At 38.9% G+C, this 24,367-nt stretch overlaps 1 protein-coding gene across 1 annotated transcript; it reads right to left on the minus strand.

The window, feature by feature from the left end:
- Nucleotides 1-304: 304 nt before the first annotated feature.
- Nucleotides 305-721, minus strand: LOC138897982 (uncharacterized). Its single transcript, XM_070184010.1, has one exon. The coding sequence runs from the start codon at nt 719-721 to the stop codon at nt 305-307; it is 417 nt and encodes a 138-aa protein (XP_070040111.1).
- Between the last annotated feature and the right edge of the window lie 23,646 nt (nt 722-24,367).

Raw genomic sequence — 24,367 nt, forward strand, 5'->3', positions numbered from 1 at the left:
AAGAACCCTGAATAACTGGTGGGCGATATGAACTCTCTAGCACAATACTGGAGTAAGCACTAGAAGAACCCTGATGACCAGAGTACCCACTGGAAGGACCCTGAATAGCTGGTGGACGATATGAACTCTCTGGCATGTCACTGAAGTAGGGTCGCATTGGAACACCCCGTGGAGGCGGCTGTGCTGGATATGGGGGCCTACTGGGCTGATCCCTCCTGAACTATCCTCTGCCCCCAACTGAGGCACCTCTAAACTCCCCGGAGTAACGGACCCTCTTGTCCTACTACATCTGATCCCTACCCCTCTAGCGATAGCCCTCGATCCTTCGAGCAATCTCCACTACTAGCTGGTAGGAAGTCCCCATCTCTACCTCTCCGGCCATACTAGTCTGAATTCCTGAGTGCAACCCTGCAACAAACCTCCGCACCCGCTCCGCCTCAGTAGGGAATATCATGAGTGCATGACGAGACAGCTCAGAGAATCTCGTCTCATAATCGGTCATAGACATCTGACCCTGCTGGATCTGCTCAAACTGGAATCGCAACTCTTCCCTCTGAGAGGGTGGAATATACCTGTCCAAGAATAGGCGTGTAAACTGGCCCCAAGTCATGGGAGGAGAATCTGCTGGTCTACCAAGAAGATAAGACTGCCACCACCTATGTACTCCGCCCTCCAACTGGAAGGTAGTGAAATCCACCCCGTGAGACTCCAATATCCTCATGTTTTGCAGTCTGTCCCTGCACCTATTAATAAAGTCTTGAGGATCCTCATGTCGCTCACCCCCAAAGACCGGAGGGTGAAGTCTAGTCCATCTGTCTAAGAGCTTCTGCGGCTCGCCGTCGCAGCTAGTCTAGGCTCAGGTACAACTGCTGTGACTGACTGGGCTCCGCCCACAGGAAGAGTGCTCGGGGTATAATATACAACGGTTGCATGTCCAGGAGCCTGATCGGTAGGGGTCTGTACTCCCCCTCCTGCCTGAGATATGGTCGAGTCTGCTGGAAGTAAACCGGCTTGGGTCATAGAATCCATAAACCGTAGCATACGGCCCATGACCTCCTGGAAGCCCGGTGCTGTCATGAAATCGACCGGAGCTGGCTATGTTGCGGGCACCTCGTCCTGCTCCTCGACTATAGGATCATCCAATGGATTCGCTGGCGGTGCAACTGGGGCAACTCTGGGAAGTCCTCGCCTCTACCTCGGGTCGGTGCCCTACCCCGGCCTCTACTTCGGCCTCTAGCAATAGGAGGGGCAGCCCCTCCCGGGTCTGGAACGTCTGCTGCGTGTGTTTCTCACCATCTGTGAGAGAATAAAAGTAAGAAACTTAGTATACCATCAACTGCACAATCGGAAATGAATAAGGAGTAGCTTTCCTACCATCCTATAGCCTCTCGAAGATAAGTACGAACGTCTCCTTACCTATCCGTAAGACTCTATTAGACCTGCCCATAACTTGTGAGACCTACGTGAACCTAGTGCTCTGATACCGTGTTGTCACGGCCCAATTCCATATCAGGCCGTGATGGCATCTAGCACCGTTGCTAGAAAAGCCAACAATAAAGAACCTAATGATTTCCCATTTTAACAATTTTTTCCCCACGTAGTGATCTTTTTATTTTACTTAAAAGATTAGTGAAAACTGATTTAAATAATTAAATTAAAACAGTGAGAAACATTAATAACCGTAAGAACAAACCCAAAATCGCAAGTCTAATATTACGTGCCAAGATCTAGTGTCACAAGTATATGGGCAACTTAGTAGAATATACAAGAGATATCTATCCTACTGCCTGAAAAGGAATAGATAGGAACAAGATAAAAAGGGGACTCCGACATGCTGTTGAACGGCTCAGGAGGGCAGCTCACCGTGGAATCTCGAACCCAAATCAAGAATGCGTGCTGGATGGATATCCAGATGTACCTGCCTCAGATACTGCACAGTTAAGTGCACAAGTATAACGTAAGTACATAAAGCAACATGTACACAGTAAGTGTCCCACCTAAACTCAAAAAAGTAGTGACGAGGGGTCGACTTGACACTTACTAAGGCTAATGATAATGAATTTAAAATTACAACTGAGCATAGATTACAATAAATATACTAAAACTCAACAGTAAGTGATGGCAAATACCCTTTTTCACAATTATAAATCCCAAATTTATCTTCCATTCAAACATTGGAGCACTGTCAGTTATAAGTATAGAATCCCAAAATATTCGTGCGCAAATAATGCCGAGGACGTATGGACCAAACCAACATAACAATATTTAAACTGTGCACTTCCAAGGGCCGAACGACACGAACCATAAATGCATCTATTTAATCTGCCGAGGCGCTTGGCCCGCTCCACTAATAGAAAACACTTAAAGAAACATAAGTTTTTAATGGCAGTCAAGTGTTCTATCCATACCCTCAATTAAGTGAAACTTATTTTCTTTGGGATCCTCTTACAATTATGGAAATTATGATTTAAGCAATTCAATTAGCAAGTAAAGGCGCAATTATTTCAAGTATGGCATAATGGTATCCTAGACTACTCGCACTTTAGCATAAGTAGTAGCTACGCACGGACTCTCGTCACTTCGTACGTACGTAGCCGCCCCCCCACAAATAGTCACATATATTAGTTAATTCACCTATGGGAAAATTTCTCTCTTACAAGGTTATAAAGGAGACTTACCTCGTCTCAAAGCCCACTTCCCGATTCAAGAACATGCTCAAACCTCCAAATTTGATGCCAAACGACTCGAAACTAGTCAAATAATATATAAATCAGTCAATTTACGCTCAAAAGTTCATACCCCCCGCTATTAAAGCAATTCCCCAACCCTAAATGTAGGATTCCTAAAATTCACCCTCGGGCCCACTTGCCCGGATTCCGAAAATGTTCGAAGAAAGTTGTTACCCATAACCTCAAGAACATAAATATATGATTTTTACTAAGTTCCATAATCCTTTTCGTGGTAAAATCCCGTTTTAATCAAAACCTAGGTTTTTCATCTAACCCATGATTTCTACAAATATTTATATTAAGATCTACCCATAACCTATGTATTAAACTCACATTAATAGCAATTACTTACCTCACAAAGCTAGGTCGAAATCCCCTCCTACAAAGCTCTCAAATAGCCCAAGAGTGAAAGAAAATATGATAAAAATGGCCTAAGTCCGTATTAAATAAACCCTCACTGCCCAGCGACTTTTGCACCTATGGTGCCTTGGCCGCATCTGCGGTCTCGCACCTGTGGCAACTACCTCGCAGGTGCGCTTTTTCCTCACCTGGCCAGTCTCCGCATCTACAGATAGAAGGGGCCGCTTCTGCGGGCCTAGTCGCACCTGCGGTCACGCAGGTGCGCCCAATCTTCCGCATCTGCGGTTCCTGGCTGCCCTTGATCTCTTGCTTCTACGGCTTGTGGCTTGCACCTGCGGGTGGCCAAGCACAGGTGCGATTATGGAAGATCTGGGAGCTTCAGTTGTGGCTCCATGCTCCCAACTTGGTCCGAGCCTCGTCCGATTGACACTCGGGAACCCCGGGGCCGCGCCCGAACATACCAACAAGTTTAGAATCATAAAACGGACTCGCTCGAACTCTCGGAACACCCGAAACAACATTAAAACTAAGAATCACATACCAAAACTTATTGAATCGGACTTAAGAACTTCAAGTTCTTCAATTTACTTCCAATGCGTTGAAACGTACTTAAACTACTCAGAATGACACTATATTTTGCGTGCAAGTCTTAAATTACTTTACGGAACTATTCCCGATCTTGAAATTCTACCTTGGCCTCGATATCATCAAAACCCGCTCCCAACCAAATTTAAAGAACTTCTAAAACCTTCAAGAACCAACTTTCACTATTAGGTGCCAAAACGCTCCGGGGTTATCCAAAACCCGATCCGAACATACGCCCAAGTTCGAAATTATCATACGAACCTATTGGAATCATCAAATCTCCATTCTGAGGTCGTTTACTAAAAATGTTGACCGAAGTCATACTTAGTCTTTTTAGGCCAACATAAGGAACCAAGTGTTCCGATTCAACCCGAACTCTTCCAAATCCCGAACTAACCATCCCCGCAAGTCATAAAGCAGTAAAAGCACGTATGGGAAGTCTTATTTAGAGGAACGGGGTTCTAGAAAGTAAAATGACCGGTCGGGTCGTTACACTCTCCCTCTCTATCAATGCCTATTGATTCTAGGAATAGCTTCTGAGTTGTTATTGTGACCATCTTGTGTTTATATCTGACTAATGATTATACCTATGTGAAACAGTGTTATTAGGATGAATTCTTATGAACTTCAGTAACCCCTTTGCCTATATTCTGTTGTTATCAAGCAGTCTTTCACAGAACAAACCTAGTTATGACTATCTTCAAGTTTGACAGAACTGTCTCATGTTTAGATAAAACCTTCAGTTACATGTTTAAGTCAAAACCTATTTGGTACAGTGCTTTTCTGTCATTAATCTCTTTTATGCTACGGCCCCATAGGTGAATTAACTAATATATGTGACTACTTGTGGGGGGAGGGGGGCTACATACATACGAAGTGACGAGAGCCCGTGCGTAGCTACTACTTATGCTAAAGTCTGAGTAGTCTAGGACCCCATTATGCCATACTTGAAATAATTGCGCCTTTACTTGTCAATTGAATTGCTTAAATCATAATTTTCATAATTGTAAGAGGATCCCAAAGAGATAAGTTTCACTTAATTGAGGGTATGGATAGAACACTTGACTGCCATTGAAAAACGTATGTTTCTTTAAGTGTTTTCTATTAGTGGAGCGGGTCGAGCGCCTTAGCAGATTAAATAGATGCATCTATGGTTTGCGTCGTTCGACCATCGGCAGTGCACAGTTTAAATATCGTTATGTTGGTTCGGTCCGTACGTCCTCGGCATTATTTGCTCATGAATATTTTAGGATTCTATACTTATAACTGACAGTGCTCCAATGTTTAAATAGAAGATAAATTTGGGATTTATAATGGTGAAAAAGGGTATCTGCCATCACTTACTGTTGAGTTTTAGTATATTTATTGTAATCTATGCTCAGTTGTAATTTTAAATTCATTATCATTAGCCTTAGTAAGTGTCAAGTTGACCCCTCGTCACTACTTCTTCGAGTTTAGGCGGGACACTTACAGTGTACATATTGTTTTATGTACTCACGCTACACTTTTGCACTTAACTGTGCAGGATCTGAGGCAGTGCATCTGGATATCCATATGACACGCATTCTTGATCTGGGTTCAAGATTCCACGGTGAGCTACCATCATAAGCCATTCAGCAGCATGCCAGATTCCCCTTTTTATCTTGTTCCTGTCCATTCCTTTTCAGGCAGTATGATAGATATCTTTTGTATATTCTACTAAGTTGCACATATACTTGTGACACTAAATCCTCGCACGTAATAGTAGACTTGTTATTTTGGGTTTTGTTCTTACGGTTATTAATATTTCTCGTTGTTTTCATTTAATAATTTAAATCGGTTTTCATTAAATCTTTTAAGTAAAATAAAAAGATCACTACGTGGGGAAAAAATCATTAAAATGGGAAATCATTAGGTTCTTTATTGTTGACTTGTCTAGCAACGGTGTTGGACGCCATCACGGCCTGATATGGAATTGGGTCGTGACAGAGAGTAAAAACACTTAAACTGTTTATGCTTCCGTCAAGTAGTTCGAGATTAAACTGTGAACTTTCAAGTCTCGTCCTAATTAGAATTATCAAATAATAATCTCAAGCATTTTAAAGGAATTTAATCATGCAGACTACCAGGGTTCAGAAAAAAGGGTTGTTACAGTCATATAACAGGCATAGTCGATATCAATTTGAGGATATTCAGAAACATGACAAAAGATCACAGACCAATAGCACCTTATCACGAACATGGGGATAACATTTTGTATATCAATGATAACATCACAAACAACTATATTTAATATAGACAATGAGCATATTCATAGCATTCTAATAAGATGATAAAAAGAGAAGAGTTAGAGGTATACCGACCTTTTCGAGGGCATCAGACCAAACAAGGATCCTTCTTAATCACCTAAGACCCCAAAAGCTTCAAGCTCGAAGCAGAGAAAGTACTCAAAAAACGAAAAAAAAAAGGAAATCAGTAAGAAACCCTAGGTTGTGGTAGATGAGGTTAGGTTGTCTAGATGTTAGGTGGTGATACAGATTCAAAACAATAGTGGGAAGTAACGAAAGATCGATGATGGTAGCAAGATTGAGTGAAATCATAAAGAAAGAGAGGGAAAAATAAATAAAACTTTTACCTGAGTGGAGATCAATAGATCGTTGAAGGAAAACCCATCGTACAAAGCCCAAAAACCCAGAGGTCACTACATTTGACCTCTGGGTACAAAATATTCATGATGAAGCTCTGAAACGTGCACATGCATGCTCCGATTTGGAAGAACAAGTGGAGAAACCAGATAAAATGAAGTTTCATCATTTAGGTCTAGGATTTCAAATTGGGGGTTTTGAATTTAATTAATGAAAATGGAAACTGGACTCACTAGCTCCATCACTAGGGACAAAGAGACGAATCTGTAAGTTTAATTTGAAAGAACGAAAGAATGGGGTTTCAACCTTACTGGCCGCGTCTAATCTCTCAGATTTGAAGAGCAAAAAGGGAAAATTAACAGGATTCGGAGATGGAGAGGCAGGGAAGGACGATTTAGTGAAGGCCTTGTTTTGTGCTGATTCGTGCAAGGTTTTCATGACTGATGGGCATGAAGGGATGAGAGAAAAGAGAAAGTTTAGGGAAATGAGGACGGTTGAGTCTTTGAGAAATGATTAGGTTTTTTTTTGGGGGTGGGGGGATAGGGTCGGTCTAGGTTAAATGTTGGGAGATAGAACATGGACCGTTGATCTTTGAGATCAACGGTCCTGATAATTTGGTTATTAAGGATTTTTAGGCCGGAATTTCTGTGGTCGTTGGATTAAGAGATTTTGGACGGTGGGGATGAGATCTCTAGGGAGGGTATTAAAATCAATAGAAGAATTGGAAAATAAACGTGAGTCGTTGATCGGATAGACCAACGGCTCAAATGCAAGCGTGTTTGTTCTTTGAGTGGTGAGGGAGTGTGGCGTGGCGTGCGACGATTGGTTCACAAGAGAGATCGTCACAGTGGAAAGAAATGAGTGTTTGGATTGGGTATGTTTCGGACTGGGCCTGCTAATTGGGCTAAAATAAATTTAAGAAATGGCCATTTTACATTTGATTGAGAATTGCAATTGTAGACCTTTTGTCTTTTAATCCCCCTTTGAATTTAATTTAAATAAACTTAACAATTTTCAATAAATGTGGTAAAATTATAATTAGTATATAAACTACTAATTATTTTAATTAGTTATTTATAAAAATACTTTATTTTTCTAAATTGTAATACTAATTTCGAAATACCAACATAGTAATCTAATTTACAAGAAATTAAAGAGTAATTCATTTAATTAATTATAGAACCTATGTAATGTATATATAAGATTTATTTTAATAATCTTAAAATGGTAAATATATTTAAAATTACATAATATTAATACTATATGATTAATTTAAAACACTAATACTTAATTAATTTGTAAAAATAAGTATTTATTACTAGAAAATACTTTAAAATATTTATTGTAAATTATTAAGAAAAATAAATTAATTTAAAAAGGGAGGGTTAAAATTGGCCGTCAACATATATACACTCGTCACCTCGCATATACGCCGTTACACACGTATTTCACATAACATATAGTTCAAGGGTTCCTAATTCCCTCAAATCAAGGTTAGACCAAACACTTACCTCGTTCCGCAATCAAATCAAAACTCAACCGGGGCCTTTCCTCTAAAATTCGCCTCCAAACCAACCGAATCTAACCAAAATCGACTCAATATTGTCAAACAATGCTAGGGAAATCAATTACAATAGATAAAGCTAAGATCTTTACACTTTTCCCAAAAAGTCAACAAAAGTCATCCCGAGCTCGCCTGGTCAAAACCTGAGTCCAATGGTAGATTCCGACTACCCATGATCTCATGAGTTCATATGTGTGATTAGTTTGAAAATTCGAGTCCAAATCGACTCTCAAAACTCAATTTCTTATTTTTCAAAAACTTGACATAGTTCACAAATTTTCACTTTGATTCACATGATTTTGATATTAAAATCTAAAATAAATTGATAGAATAGGATTAGAAATGGATTATAATCACTCACCCAAAGTTTGTAGATGAAACTCTCTCTTCGAAATCGCCTCCTACTGAGCCTAGGGTTCCAAAATATGAAAATGAGGCTAAAACTCCCGATCCTCAGCTTTTGTCCAGTCGCAGATGTCGCTATTGCGACCTGGAGTTCGCAAATGCGAACCCTGCAAATGCGAGGAATCCATCGCAAATGCGAAAAATCTCACATCCCTGATGTCATCACAAATGCGAACATAGGACAGTCCGCAAATGAGAATAACGTGTTCGCAAATGCGAACTAGGCAAAGCTCATCCTACTATCACAATTGCGATCCTAAACTCGCAATTGCGTGAACTGAGACCTCTGTGAAAACACCTACAGAATCCTAACTCTCTCAAACACTCAGCTACGCATCCCAAACTCACCCGAGCTCCTTGGGCTCCAAACCGAACATGCACACAAGTCCAAAAATATCATATGAACTCGCTCGCGAGATCAAAATACCAAAATAACACCTACAACTACGAATCGGGCACCAAAATGTGTGAAATTTGCAAAGTAACTCAAGAACTTGCAAATTTATAACCGGACTTTCGAATCACGTCAAATCAACTCTGTTTTGCACCAAATTTTGCACACAAGTTAGTGAAATGAACCTATTCCATGTTTCGGAACCGAAATCCAAACCCGGTAGAAACAAGGTCAACCTACGATCGAACTTAGGAATTCTTTAATCCTTCAAATTACTAGTTTTTAACCAATCTCGTTAATTCAAGTTAGGGACTTCCGAATTCGATTCTGTGTATATGTCCAAGACCTAAATCACAATACAGACCCATCAGGATCGTCAAAACATAGATCCGGTTACGTTTACACAAAATATTGTTCGTAGTCAACTCAAACCATTTTTAAGGCTAAATCTTACATTTTCTTCAATTTTTCACATACCTTTCTAGAACAAGACACGAACTACGCATGAAAATTGAGGAACGCTCAACGGAGCTAGTTTAGGTCTCGAAACACAAAAATGAAGGCTAAAACTCATAATAATCTATCGGTCATCATATTCTCCACCTCCAAAATAAACCTTCATCCTCAACAGACATAGAAAGGTACCTGGACTGGTGAAAAGGTATGGATATCTACTCCGCATGTCCGACTCAGAATCCCACATGGCTGCCTCAATCGGCTAACCTCTCCACTGCACTTGAACTGAAGGATGACTCTTAGACCTCAACTTCCGGACTTGTCGGGCTAGAATGGCCACCGACTCCTCCAAACAAGTCAAATCCTTGTCCAATTGGACTGAGATGGAATCTAGTACACGGGAAAGATCACTGTGATACTTCTGGAGCATGGACACATGGAACACCAGATGGACTGCTGATAAACTAAGTGGCAATGCAAGCTTGTAGGCCACCTCACCCACTCTTTCAAGAATCTTAAAAGGTCTGATATACCTAGGGCTCAACTTGCCCTTTCTTTCTGAACCTCATCACACCCTTTATGGGTGAAACTCGGAGAAGAACCCTCTCTCCAACCATGAATACAACATCATGAACTCTATGATCGACATAACGCTTCTACCTAGGCTAATATGTGCGAAGTCGATCCTGAATCATCTTGACCTTTTCCAAGGAATCCTGAACCAAATCGATACTCAACCACCGAGCCTCTCCCGGCTCGAACCAACCAACTGACGAACGATACCGCCTCCCGTATAATGCCTCACAGGGAGCCATCTGAATAATCGACCGGTAACTGTTGTTGTAGGCAAACTCCGCAAGCGTCAAGAACTGATCCCAAGAACCCCTGAAATCTATAACGCAAGCGCAAAGCATATCCTTCAATATCTAAATAGTGCGTTCGGACTACCCGTCTGTCTGGGGGTGTAATGTTGTACTCAACCCAACACGTGTGCCTAACTCACGATGTACGAAACGTGCAAGGTGAAATGCGTACCTCAATCAGAAATGATGGACACGGGCACACCATGAAGACAGACAATCTCGCGGATATAGATCTCAGCCAACCGCTCTTAAGAATAGGTAACTGCTAATGGCATGAAATGTGCCGACTTGGTCAACCTATTCACAATGACCCATGTTACGTCGAACTTTTTCTAAGTCTGTGGGAGCCCAACAACAAAATTCATGGTAATACGCTTCCACTTCAACTCAAGAATCTCCAGCCTCTGAAGCAAACCACCAGGCCTCTGATGCTCGTACTTTATTTGCTGACAATTCAGACACCAAGCTACATATACAACTATATCTTTCTTCATTCTCTTCCATCAATAATGCTGCCGCAAGTCCTGATACATTTTGGTGGCACCCGGATGAATGGAATACCGTGAATTATAGGCCACCTCAAGAATCAACTCACGAAGCCCATCCACATTGGGCATGCAAATACGACCCTGCATCCGCAATACCCCATCATCTCCAATAGTAACCTACATGGCATGTCATGCCACACCGTGTCCTTAAGGACAAGCAAATAGGGGCGAACATACTGACGCTCTCTGATGCGTTCATACAAAGAAGACCGAGAGATCATGCAAGCTAGAACACGACTGGGCTCCGAAACATCTAACCTCACGAACTTATTGGACAAAGCCTAAATATCTAATGCTAGCGGCCTCTCCCCAATTGGAATATACGCAAAGCTACACATACTCACAGCCTTCCTACTCAAGGCATCGACCACCACATTGGCCTTCCCGGGATGATAATAAGTGGTGATATCATAGTCTTTCAACAACTCCAATCACCTCTTCTGCCTCAAGTTGAGATCCTTTTTCTTGAACAAATACTGTAGACTCCGATGATCTGTGAATATCTCACACGACACACCGTAGAGATAGTGCCTCCAAATCTTCAGCGCATTAACAATGGCTGCCAACTCTAAGTCATAAATAGGGTAGTTCTTCTCATTCACCTTCAACTGCCATCCTACATCAATACTACACCGAGCCCAATACGCGATATATCATAATACACCATATAGGATCCTGAACCTGTGGGCAATACCAACACTAGCATTGTAGTCAAGGCAGTGTTGAGCTTCTGAAAGCTGAACTCACACTCATCCGACCACCTGAATGGAGCACCCTTCTTGGTCAATCTAAGAAATGGGGTTGTTAAGGATAAAAACCCTTCTACCAACCGGTGATAACAACCCGCCAAACCCAGGAAAATCCAAATCACTATAGCTAAAGTGGGTCTAGGCTAGTTCTGAACTGCCTTAATCTTCTGAGGATTCAATTTTATGCCCTCGGCCGATACAACATGCCCCAAGAAGGCGATCGAGTTTAACCAAAACTCACACTTTGAATACTTGGCATATAACTGACTATCTCTCAGAGTCTGAAGTACAATCCGAAGATACTGCTCATACTCCTCTCTACTACGGGAGTAGATCAAGATATCATCAATGAATACGATCACCAAAAGTTCCAAATAAGACTTAAATACCCGGTTCATCAAATCCATAAATATTGTTGGGGCAGTTGTCAATCCAAATAACATCACTAGGAACTCATAATGCCCATACCGAGTCCGAAAAGCTATCTTGGGGGCATCTGATGCCCTAATCTTCAATTGATGGTAGTCATACCTCAAATAAATTTTCAAAAACACTTTGTCACCCTAAAGCTGATCAAATAAGTTATCAATCCTCGGCAACGGATACTTGTTCTTGATATTGAATTTGTTCAACTTCCAATAGTCTATACACATCCTCATCGAACCATCTTTATTCTTCACGAACAACACGGGCGCACCCCAAGGTGAGACACTAGGTCTAATGAATCCCTTATCAAGCAAATCTTGCAACTGCTCATTCAACTCCTTCAACTCTGGCGGGGTCATATAGTATGGTGGAATAGAAATGGGTTGAGTACCTGGACCTAAATCAATACAGAAGTCAATATCTCTGCCTGGTGGCATCCTCGACAGAACCTCTGGCAACTCAGCACAACAGGCATTGTATCCATGAAAGGAACTTTCACACTGGAATCGCGAATATAGGCCAAATAAGCTAGACATCCCTTCTCGACCATACGTCGAGCCTTCACATAAGAAATAACCCTGTTGGTAGAATGGCCAAGAGTCCCCTTCCACTCTAATCGAGGCAACCCCGGTATGGCTAAGGTCACCATCTTGGCGTGACAGTCCAATATAGCATGATAAGGTGACAGCCAATCCATACCAAAGATAACATCAAAGTCTACCATATCAAGAAGTAGGAGATTTAAACCTGTATCAAGACTTCCAATAGTAATCACACACGAGCAATAAACACGATCTACGACAATAGAATCTCACCACAGGCATGGATACATATACATGAGCACTCAAAGAATCACGAGGCACAACCAGATATGAAGCAAAATAGGATGACACATAAGAATAAGTAGATCCCAGATCAAATAGAACTGAAGCATCTCTATGGCAAACTGAAACAATACCTGTGATAATGGCGTTAGATGACTCGGCTTCAAGTCTAGCTGGGAATGCATAAAATTAGGGATGGGCCCCACCACCCTAACCTCCGTCTCTTGGACGGCCTTTAGCTGGCTGGCTTCCACCTCTAACGTCCTGACCTCCACCTCTAATGGCTTGACCACCACCTCTGACAGCCTGACCCTTATCTAAGTGGGTGGTGAAGCAACCGGTGCTGGAAACATGGCACGAGAACTCTATTGTGGCATACTGCTCAACAATCTCGGACAGAACCTCCTAATGTGACCAGTACCCCCACACTCGAAGCACACATCCTATTGATGTGGCTGCTGAAGCTGAAGCTGACCCGAACGGGTTGGATAACCATGGTGGTAGCTCTGGATCGGAGGTGCACAGATTTATCATTCGGTCGTTCCAATGATTTTTCAGATATCCCTTGAAATGTAAAAGCAACATTTAGCAATTTAAGGGGTAGGCAGAACTTCTGAGAGCTGACTTAAGATCATATTCTTACGTGTAGTTGTATGTCCATCAAGTCCAAGTTTCTCTTTAAGTATACATTTAATTTAGGTAAACGATCTATATGAAGTTTCTCATTTTTACTCTAAAGTAAGCAAGAATTACAAGTATATTTATGAAAGGAATTGAGCTTTTCTTTGCTCTGGCACAGCCATAACAACATAGCATCCAAATAGTTTAGTTTATTTTTCTACCAAATATATCCCATTGAACAAAGAAGCGATCCACTAACGTTTGTATATAAAATTAAAATCATGGCTAAAGGCGCTCCATATCAAGTTAGATTAATAGCAATTTAACACACTTTTTGTCACACTCCAAGATCACGTGACCGGCACATTACCCAACCCGGGCAAACCAACCCATACTAAAATATCCATCTCTATGACTAACAGAAGTATGCAGAAACCTTTTTGAAAACATAATCATTTTAAATAATTAAAATTATACATGAAGTATAATCTTTAAGTACATCATTTTTAATAATTGAATCTAATAAGGATAACAATGTCTCTTTCATTTCATGCTATATGAATAACCATCAATTACAATCCCAAAAGAATACCAATAGTCTATGGAATCTCTAAGACATAAGAATAAAATAAACACTTGGGACAATCCCGACCAAGAGAGAGTAAAGAATCAATATGATAGCTATCACAAAATAGAAGTGGTGCCTCCCCATGCACCTCGAAAAGAGAGTCATCCTAGCCTCAAGCTCTCATCACGTACCACACCTCCTCCTGAAACATATAAAGTAAGCGGGACCCTGGAGAGGGGCCCCTGAGGGCAGAGCGCACCATGACGGTACTCAATAAGTGCCATAGACTCTCTCTAATTCAAGTTCTTGGGACAAGTCTTTACAAAAATAATGCAATTAACATTCGATATAAAATGATAACAATTATATCAATTCGTGGTCTTAATCAATTTAAATGAAAAGACTAGAAAAATATAATTCATGATACAAACTTTTAAAACTTTATATAGACACATGATTCTAATAAAAATCATGCAAAACCATATCAACTTCATTAAGTTATTGAAATCACTTTCGACTCCTTAGGCCTAAACATAACAAAATTATCTTTCAACATTTTACCGGGAGTACTATACCGACACTGACATAACAAACAATTACAAGGTGATCGACCTATCAGCAAGTATTTGACCCTACTTGTCTGGGCAGCTTCCCGTAGTGTCGTACGAGTCGACTTAGCCTCATTACTTTAAGTAATGATCATTTGCCCTCTCAATGGGGGACTTTATCCCACAAACCTCGACTTAGACTTGGAATGTGTCCCTACACCGACACGTGTAGTTCCATGGTAATGAACTCAACATTCGAACCAATCTCGATGGTCTCCACTAGTAACTCCCAAAATATTTTATATCTCTAAAATAGATTCATAGCATGGTAGCCTCAAAAGATCTATTTTTTTTATCATATCATAGCTCATGGCCAAACTAAATCATTTGAATAAAAACAATCAGCTACATGATCTTCTTCATGTTAAAGCCTTTAGCAATTTAACATCCATCCTTCAAAGATACTACATGTGTTATCCATTAATCAAGTTTCAAAAGAAATACTTTTCATAAAATACATCTTTAGCACTCAAAGGTTTTATATTTTTTTCCAATACATAAGCTTAAATTAAAATTATAACATTTTCCTCAAACATCATTTACCATCAAATCTTTAAAAATAGAGTTTTTCAATTATAAAATAATAAGACCTTCTTTATGCAACACAACTCAAAATACATGGTGATATCCTTTCCCGCTTGTCCCCACAAGTACGGATATACATTTACAAACAAACTCATGTAATAACTCAAATATAATTTTAGAGAAAATTCATCAATAAGAGTAAGTTTTAATCAACTTATCTCAAGTCCAAGATTACGACGCTCCAATTCATTTAGAACTCTCAAAAGTGGCTAACAAGCCAATATCTACATTAGACATCCCAAGACATCAAAACTTATCCAAATATATATGTCGATACCCATTTAAGGTTCACAAGTTGACTGTAAATCTCCAATAATCTCAGTTCACCCATACATATCCCTTTTATCCTTAATTGATTCCATCCTTGGCCTTTAAGCCCCAATCTAGATTATATGATTCAATACTTAATCATTATTAAGCTATTGAAGCAGTAGAATCACCAACCACCTAACAAGATTCAAAAATTCACTATTCATCTTTTTCCTCATTCAAGAACCCTAACTCATAATACCCATTTCAAGGACTAACATGATTCTTCAACCAATTGGTACTTTCTACTTCACAATACATTCCAAACACTTAATCTATAGTTGTATTTAAGTGTAGGGTAGAGAATTTACCTCTTATAGCTCAAACGCTATCTTGAACCTTTTGAATGATTCTTGAAGATTAGAGGAATCCATATGAATTTCAATCAATATAGATGTTAATAATATCATTAACTAGTGTTAATATATTATAAAAATATTATAAAACTCACTTTGGATGAGTATTTGGGTCGGGAATGCTCCACTTTCTCTCTAGAACCCAAAACTTAGCCAAAAATATTATCTTTTTCTCTCTCCCCGAACCTCCTATATTTTACAGAAAATGGGTTGCATAGGCTGGGTATGTAGCCTACACAGATTGGCTACGTAGGCTTGTGTAGCCTATGCAGCTTAAGCTCTCCCCTTCACTTTCATGCTGATTTTGCCTACACAGCCTGCGTAGGGTACGCAAGAAGTCTACGCAAACTTGCTGGGTTTCCTTCTTGCCTCTTTTCTCAACCATTCCAAGCTATGCATTTATTCATTCAACTTAGTGAACTTCAACCCTCATAATATTCATATCCAAGTATTGTAATAATCTCGATACCCTCGTATGGGCTCGAACGTAGTTCGAGGTCTCTCTAATTATTCTCTTAAGCTTGAATTCGGCTTAATCTTGTTAGAAACATTTCTAGGGTTTTACACTTTTATTTGGATGATCACATTCTTTTAATTTTAGTTCAATCAATATAACAGCTTTGTGTAATTCAACAGCTAGAACTGATATAGTATGGTCATATCGAGTCTTTGAAAAATGAATATGGCACGAAATGAATAATATGCCCCATCAATTGATAATTTTAATTATAGAGTTGCAAAAGATGACTTTGATGGAATATTTACCAATGAGTACTCTAACATGGTAAAACAATAAAAAGAGCAGTTTTTCACAATCTAATTTGGGTGATCACAATCTTTTAAATGTAGTTCAATAAATGTAGCAGCTTTGTATAATTTTTTGATCGGTAAAGGGTAAATTTGTATTAATAATAGTAAAACCAACAAAACAATGATGCTCAGAAAGTTACAAGTAGCATTTTTGTATAATTCAGCACCTAGAACTGATAGTATGGTCCTATCAAGCTTGTGAGAGATGATTATGATAGGAAAATCAAGAATAAAAAAGCAGCCCGGTGTACTAAGCTCCCGCTATGCTCGGGGTCCAGGGAAGGATCGGACCACAAGGTTCTATTGTACGCAGCCTTATCATGCATTTCTGTAAGAGGATGTTTTCGCGACTCAAACCCATGACCTCGTTGTCACATGACAGGAACTTTACCAGTTATGCCAAGAAAAATCAAGAATATGTCCCATTAGTTGATAATTCTAATTATTAAGGTCTCTAAAGATGACTTTGATGGAAATTTACAAAGAACTCCAACATGGTAAGACAATGAAAAGCCTATGGAATTGAACCTATTCAACAAAGTTGATATTTTATACTTGAATACCACACAAGAGGGGGGTGATTTATGTGGTGCCTAAATTTCGCGTTCACTGGATTATTGAAGGACATGGTTCTTATATGCGTTCCTTAGACTACAGTTGTGGAATAAATAATGTAGAAAGTAAAGAATACAAGGATTTTTACGTGGAAAACACCTTGCTCAAAAGGTAAAAAATCCACGACCTACTACCTAGTAGGATTTTTCCCAAACACTTCACTACAACTCTGAGCGAACAACAAAGTTTACAAACTCTTGCAAACCTAAGAATTAACTCTAACAGTTGCAGTAACCAGCCACGGGTTATTGTGATTGCTTCAAGTTAACTCTAACTTGAATAATACAACTATAGTTTACAACCTCTTGCAAACCTAAGGATTAACTCTAACCCTTATTTCAACACGCCAAGGGATGTTGCGACTACTTCAAGTTAACTCTAACTTGAATGATACAACTCAGGTACCTAGTACAATTTGCTTCTTAGAAAGCTGAAAGGTACAACTCAAAATGCCTACTACACTTTGAACTGAAATAAAGAAAGACACATAAAACTCTTTATGGAGCTAAATCTTCAATCTGGTTCGTGTAGCTTTAGGATCGCACTCTTTAATCTCACAGGAATTGCTCACAAAATGTCTTGCTATTTTACTCTCAATTCATGCTTAGATTCAGTATGTGTGCATCATATGTAAGGGAGAACACAATTGATATTTATAGAGTTAGTAGAATAAGGAATAACTAGAGTTCTAAAGCTTTACTCTTCCTTGGTGGAAGAGTTCTAGTTATCTTCAACTTCTAACTCTTTCCTTATCTTGGATAGAGTTCTCTTCAAGTAAGGAGTCCTTCTCCTTATCAAATATGCAATCTTTTCGTTTAGGGATTATCATAAATAACCACTTATACTTATTTCTTTCACATGCATGTCTTTTACTTGATTATGCTCGTCATCTGTGTACACTGTCTATGGACCTGGTTCATGCATGTGTTCCTTTGTCAATTATCAAAACTAAAATCGCTCAGGTCAACAAATTCTCCCTTTTTTATAATGACAAACTCAGTGCTTTTCATAAGCATGGAAGCTATTTCAACTCAGCTCAACATCAACACAATGTTAGAACACTTTTCATTTAAAGTCACAAATCATCAAGGACCAGGTTCATTAGGTTATAAATATCAAAGTCCAAAGCAAAAGCACGTCTCATCTTCCCCATTTTGGCATCATCAAAAAGTTGCATAATTAAGGTAATTAACCAGATTTTAACAGATATCATTCATGGCCACTGGGGCTACTTCAAATGCAATCATGGATTCAATTTTCTCTTTTTTTAATCTAAGGATATTAGCCATCTCAGAAATATCAACAAACAACTAGAGCAAAAGCAATGAATTTCATTGATTGATAAGATCCTACCACAAGGCATAAGAAGAAATAAAAATATAGATCCATGAGGAAAAAACAAAAAACATCCCACTTGGGTTACTGGTTATAAACTAGGCTTAGGAAGGGTTTAAAACTGGGAAGGACCTTGGCTTGAAGCAGTTTCAACATATCTTGAAGAATACTATCATTATTCTCTTTTTACTTTGTAAGCTCACAAATGAGAGAGTCTCTCTCAGCCTCTACTTCAGCCAATCGTTTCTTCAACCTTTCAATCTCAGCATCATTATCTATTTTCTTCCACTATTTGAGCCTCATTACTCCTTTTGGCAAACCTAGTTCCTTTAGACACAATTGAGCCCTCAGCCTCAGCCTCTATTTCTCGAGAATTATTTTTAGAAGTCTTTCTCTTTTTGGAACTAGGTGTGGGTACTTCCACATCCTCATATTCATCTTCAAGAATCAGATTCATCTCCTCAATCTGGACTACACCACTTGTTTTACCGGCCTTTTTTTCAAGCAACTTTCTTGGCATTCTTAGCTAAGTCCCTTTTTACATTGACACTCTACTTCTTCTAGCTCCTTATAGTTCTTCCTCTTGTGGGAGGAGTTGCTACAGGGATAGAAGGAGCACTCTTTCTCATAGTGCCACCCGTGCCCTTTCCTGCAGTCTTTCCAACTTTGTTCTTCTTCTTTTGATTGTAACTATCTGATACTTTTTGCAGCAGATCAGGACTCTTGTCTATTTTAGTAAGAGAAGGAACTGGTTCATGAAACCATTTCCTTAACTTAACCAACCCATCTGATGCACTTCTATCACCAGAACCATCACCTATCTCCTGTGATTTTATCCCTGTACTTTTATTCATAGTCTCATCATTATCACTAATCTCTTCACTCCAGACCACCATTGCACTTGTCTCCTCATGTAATCCATAATCAATGGGTGAATAAAACCCAGTCACTTGTTCTTCCACCCTTCCCCTCGCATCAGCATCAACACCCTTGCTCTCTTTTTATTTTTACTTTTTATTTTACCACCAATTTTTTCAGTAAAAACATTTCCCTTTTCAATTCTAGAGAACCAACCACAATAAACCGATTCTCAAGATTTTTTACAATTTCAGAACCAAACTCAGAGGTGGGAAACTTAGAAGTTACCAGTTCAGTTTCGGAAGAAACTGGTTCTTCCCCCTCAGTCGCAGACCAGATCATCAGAATTTTGTGGTTCTTTTACTTGACTGGCTTGTAGCTTCTCATTCGATTTCTTGGCTTGTTCTTGCTTGCTACTGTTTTGCGTGCAATCATTTTAATATATTTTTTCTTAGGGTTTGGGTGGTTGAAAGTGTGGTTCAAGGTTTTTTGGGGGGTGAAGAAGGGTTTTTAGAGTTTTTGGGATTCTTATGGGTGTTGTCATTTGGTCAGTTCAGAAACTTGATATAAATGGAGAGAGTTTTGAGGTTTTGGAAATTCTCTAATCTTTCGAAAAACTTTGAGATAAGAGGGTAAGGTCATATCAATTTAAAGATGGAAAATGTTGAGTGTTACAACAATATTTTGGAGGTTAGAAGTCTTTTCATCTTGGGAGTTTCAGTTTGAAGAGGCGTCAGACACTTCCCAAAAATCTCGGTAATTATGGCGCGTGGGTTTAGTGGAGAAGCTGGTTCGTTTGTAACTTCAAAAATAATTTGGGAAAAGTGGGATTCTTTTCAGATCATGATCCATATGCAGTTATTTTAAATTATGCGAAGTGTATAATACATACCTTATAATCTCGATAAACCAGGTTCTTCACTGAAAGTTCTCTTGTGTAAGACTGGTTTTTTTCCAAGAAAATAAGGGTAATATCGTTAGACATCATTGAGACATTTTAGCACATGGTACAAGAGTATACTAATAAAAGTATGAGACTGAGCAATATCTAATCTAATTATTTACAAAATTCAATAAATTATCTAACAATTCATTGAGTTAGAACTTGTTTCTTTAAGAAGGTCTTAATTATCTCTAATTCTAACATGTTTCTTTCAAAGTGATCTCTACTTAAATCTTTTGTGAAGATGTCAGCTATTTCCTTAACAGCAGCACAAAATTCCACAGTGATCAAACCCTTCTCATAGTTGTCCTTCAAAAAGTGATGCCTAACATCTATGTGCTTAGTTCTTTTATGATGAACCGGGTTCTTGATCATACTAATTGCACTAGGGTTATGACAAAATATGGGGAGACAACTCGGCTTCAGAAGTAGACAAAGCCATAGAGTTTTGCTATTTGGTGGCCCAAGATACAATACATGAGCCAAGAAAGTGTGACATACCTGAAGTGCTCTTTCTATCCAATAGAAAACATGCATAATCAGTATCATCATATCCTACTAAATCAAAATTACTACCTTTTGGATAGTATAGGCAAATATTAGTGGTGCCTTTTAGGTATCTCAAGATCCTCTTGACAGCCTTCAAGTGAGACTCCTTTAGATTTGCCTGAAATCTAGCACAAAGGCCTACACTAAAAATAATGGCAGGTCTACTAGCAGAGAGGTATAATAAAGAGCCAATCATTCCCCTATACATCTTCTTATCAACAGATAAATCAAGTTCATCCAAATCCAATTTTGTGGATGTTGCAATAGGAGTGTCAATTTCTTTGGATGTTCCTTCTTGGTTTTGTTACTAAGGAATAGGTTCATGGAAGGGTTCCCTCGAGGTTTGAGGATCAGTTCCTCTCTAGTCAGTTCCCCCTGTCAGGTTGTCCTGGGTGGAAGGATATGTTCCATCACCTGTTCCTTCCTATGATGCAGCTTCAGGCTGGACTGTGGCTTCATCTTTTGAGTTTTTTGTCAGTCCAATCTCTTCATCATCTTGTTCCTGCCTCTCAGAAAAAATGTTAGTTTCAAAAACAACATGCACAATTTCTTCTACACACATAGTTCTTTTGTTATATATCTTATAAGATTTAATATATGAATAATATCACAAGAATACTCCATCATCACTTCTGGGATCAAACTTACCTAGGGAGACTTTTCCACTATTGTGCACAAAGCACTTGCATCCAAATGCCCTAATATGGGATATATTTGGCTTTCTCCCTTTAAGTAACTCATCGGGAGTCTTCTCAACAAGAGGTCTAGTAATGCACATATTTATGATGTAGCATGCAGTGTTCACAGCTTCTACCCAGAAACTATGGGGGAATTTACTAGCAAGTAGCATAGTCCTAGCCATTTCTTTCAATGTCCTATTTTTTCTTTCAACTACTCCATTTTGTTGTGGAGTCCTAGGAGCAGAAATGTTATGATCTATGCCATGCTCATCATAAAATCCAGCAAATTTAGCATTCTCTAATTCAATACCATGATCATACCTAATTGATGCAAGTTTATTACCTAGTTGTTTATGAGATTTTCTAACAAATGAAGTGAACATGTCAAATGCTTCATCATTAGATGTTAAAAACAGTGTTCAAGTAAACCTAGAGTAATCATCAACAAACACCATAACATATCTCTTTCCACATTTGCTCAATGTTCTCATTAGTCCACAGAGATTCATATGGACCAGTTCCTCTTGCTTTTAAAAGAGGATCTTACCTGCTTCCCCCTTGTACAAGCCTCGCAAATTTTATCTTCCTTGAACTTAATGTTAGGCAGTCTATCACAAAGTCCTTGGAGACTAGTTTGTTGAGTTGGCTTAGACTTGCATATCCAAGTCTCTTGTGCCAAAGGAGAGGATCATCGTCCAACATATTTAAGCAAGTGAATTCATTATCTGAAAGTGTGGACAGATCACCACATATATGTTATTCACTTTTTTTTCCTGCAAAACTATCTTGTCAATGGTAACATTTATTACACAGCATTTTGTAGAGGTGAAAGCTACCATGTTACCTCTATCACACAATTGTGATACACTAATTAGATTGTACTTCAGTCCATCTATCAGGTATACATTCTCAATAGAGTAAGAATCAGACTTACCTACCTTTCTGACCCCAATGATTTCACCTTTCTTTCCATTTCCAAAGGAGACATTACCTCCTTTAAGGTCCTCAAGTGAAAGGAACCGGTTCTTGTTTCCTGTCATGTGCTTTTAACAGCCACTATCTATGTATCATATTTGGTTGCTCCCTTTCACTTGGACCTGCAAAATAAAATCAGGGGTTAGTCTTAGGAACCCAAACTAGTTTGGGTCCCTTTCTATAGGCAAAAGGATAAATCACATTCTGTTTAGCCCAACTTGGCAGCCTATCTTTTCCTAGAACAAAATTTTTATTCTTTTGACTTGCCTTCTCTTTTGCATTGCATTCACTTTTATAGTGACCAATGTTACCACAGTGTGTGCAAATCTTGTTCTCAGGGAGCATGAGGTACTTGATTTTGGGATCTCACTTAGGTGCAGAGTTTCCAAAGCCAAGTCCTCTTCTATTGCTGCTATGATGGTCTTGTAGACATGAAAGTGCATTAGAGGACTTGTTCCATTTACAATTTTTTCTAGCTCATACTTGACCTTGTTCAGATCCTCCGTTAGGACTCTTACCTGTTCACCCCTCTTATATAGCTCATCTTTTACCTTTCCTAAATCTTTTTCTAGTGTGAGTTGTGTGATACTAGCTATTTCTTTACATGTTCCCAACTTCAACTTCATATTATCATATCTAAGTTCTAAGATAGTTGTGTCAAGTTCCTGAACTTGGTTCTTCAAAAAAGTGTTTTCTTTTTCAGTTTCACAAGCCCTAATTTCCAGGTTTTTGCACTTTGCATTTAAAAAGTTACACTCTTTTGACAACTGTTCTTTTTCAAACTTATATTCTTAGATTCATCAATTAAAGATAGCAATAGTTCTGATAGTCTATCTTTAGAAAGGAATTTAATATTACCCTTTAGGTCCAGAAGACTTATCTCAGATTCTTCATCAGGTTCATCTTCAGATTCTCGAATTGCTATAAGAGCTCGTTCAGTATCATCATTATCAATGTCCTCATGTGAATTGTCTTCCCAAGCAGCAAACATTGCTTTGGATGGCCCTTTGTTGTATTTCTTCTTATCATGAACTTATTCTTTCTTTCCGTTTCTTCTTTTAGATCTCTCCTTTTTTCACTCGGCTTCCCACGTATGGCAGTTCTTGACCATGTAGTTCTTTTTATCACATTTGAAGTATCTATCGATCATCTATAAATGATCTTTTCTCCTCTCTTTCCATAAAGAATAGTAGTGATCGTTGGATAGTAGTGTCCTAGTGGTGGATTGCTCTTTACAGTTTTCAGGTAGTGCACTCATTTTGATCTTTTCCTAAGGTGTTAGTCTCTTCAAGGATAACCTGCTCTGATACAAATTTATGTTTTATACTTTAATACCATACAAGAGGGGGGTGATTTGTGTGGTGCCTGATTTTCTCGTGCACTGAATTATCGAAGGACCTGGTTCTTCTATGCATTCCTTACACTACAGTTGCGGAATAAATAATGCAAAAAATAAAGAACACAAGGATTTTTATATGAAAAATACTCGGCTCAAAAGGTGAAAAAACCACGACCTACTACCTAGTAGGATATTTTCCAAACACTTCACTATAATTCTGAGCCAACAACAAAGTTTACAAACTCTTGCAAACTTATTGATTACCTCTAACCTTGTAGAAATCAGCCACAGGCTGTTGCAACTACTCCAAATTAACTCTAACTTGAACAATACAACTAGAGTTTATAACCTCTTGCAAACCTAAGGATTAACTCTAACCCTTATAGCAACACACCACAGGCTGTTGCGACTACTTCAATATAACTCTAACTTGAAAGATACAACTCAGGTACCTAGTACAATTTGCTTCTTAGAAAGCTAAAAGGTACAACTCAAAACGCCTACTACACTTTGAACTAGAAATAAAGAAAGACACATAAAACTCTTTATGGAGCTGGTTCTTCAATCTGGTTCGTGTAGCTTCAGGATCGCACTCTTAAATCTCACAGGAATTGCTCACAAAATGCCTTGCTATTTTACTCTCAATTTGTGCTTAACTTCAGTATGTGGGCATCAACTGTAAAAGAGAA

Source organism: Nicotiana tomentosiformis, chromosome 8 (assembly GCF_000390325.3).
Source record: "Nicotiana tomentosiformis chromosome 8, ASM39032v3, whole genome shotgun sequence".
Taxonomy (NCBI): domain Eukaryota; kingdom Viridiplantae; phylum Streptophyta; class Magnoliopsida; order Solanales; family Solanaceae; genus Nicotiana; species Nicotiana tomentosiformis.

Coding starts and splice junctions, on each gene's coding strand:
- LOC138897982 (XM_070184010.1), bottom strand. CDS start 721: ATGAGGATATTGGAGTCTCACGGGGTGGATTTCACTACCTTCCAGTTG.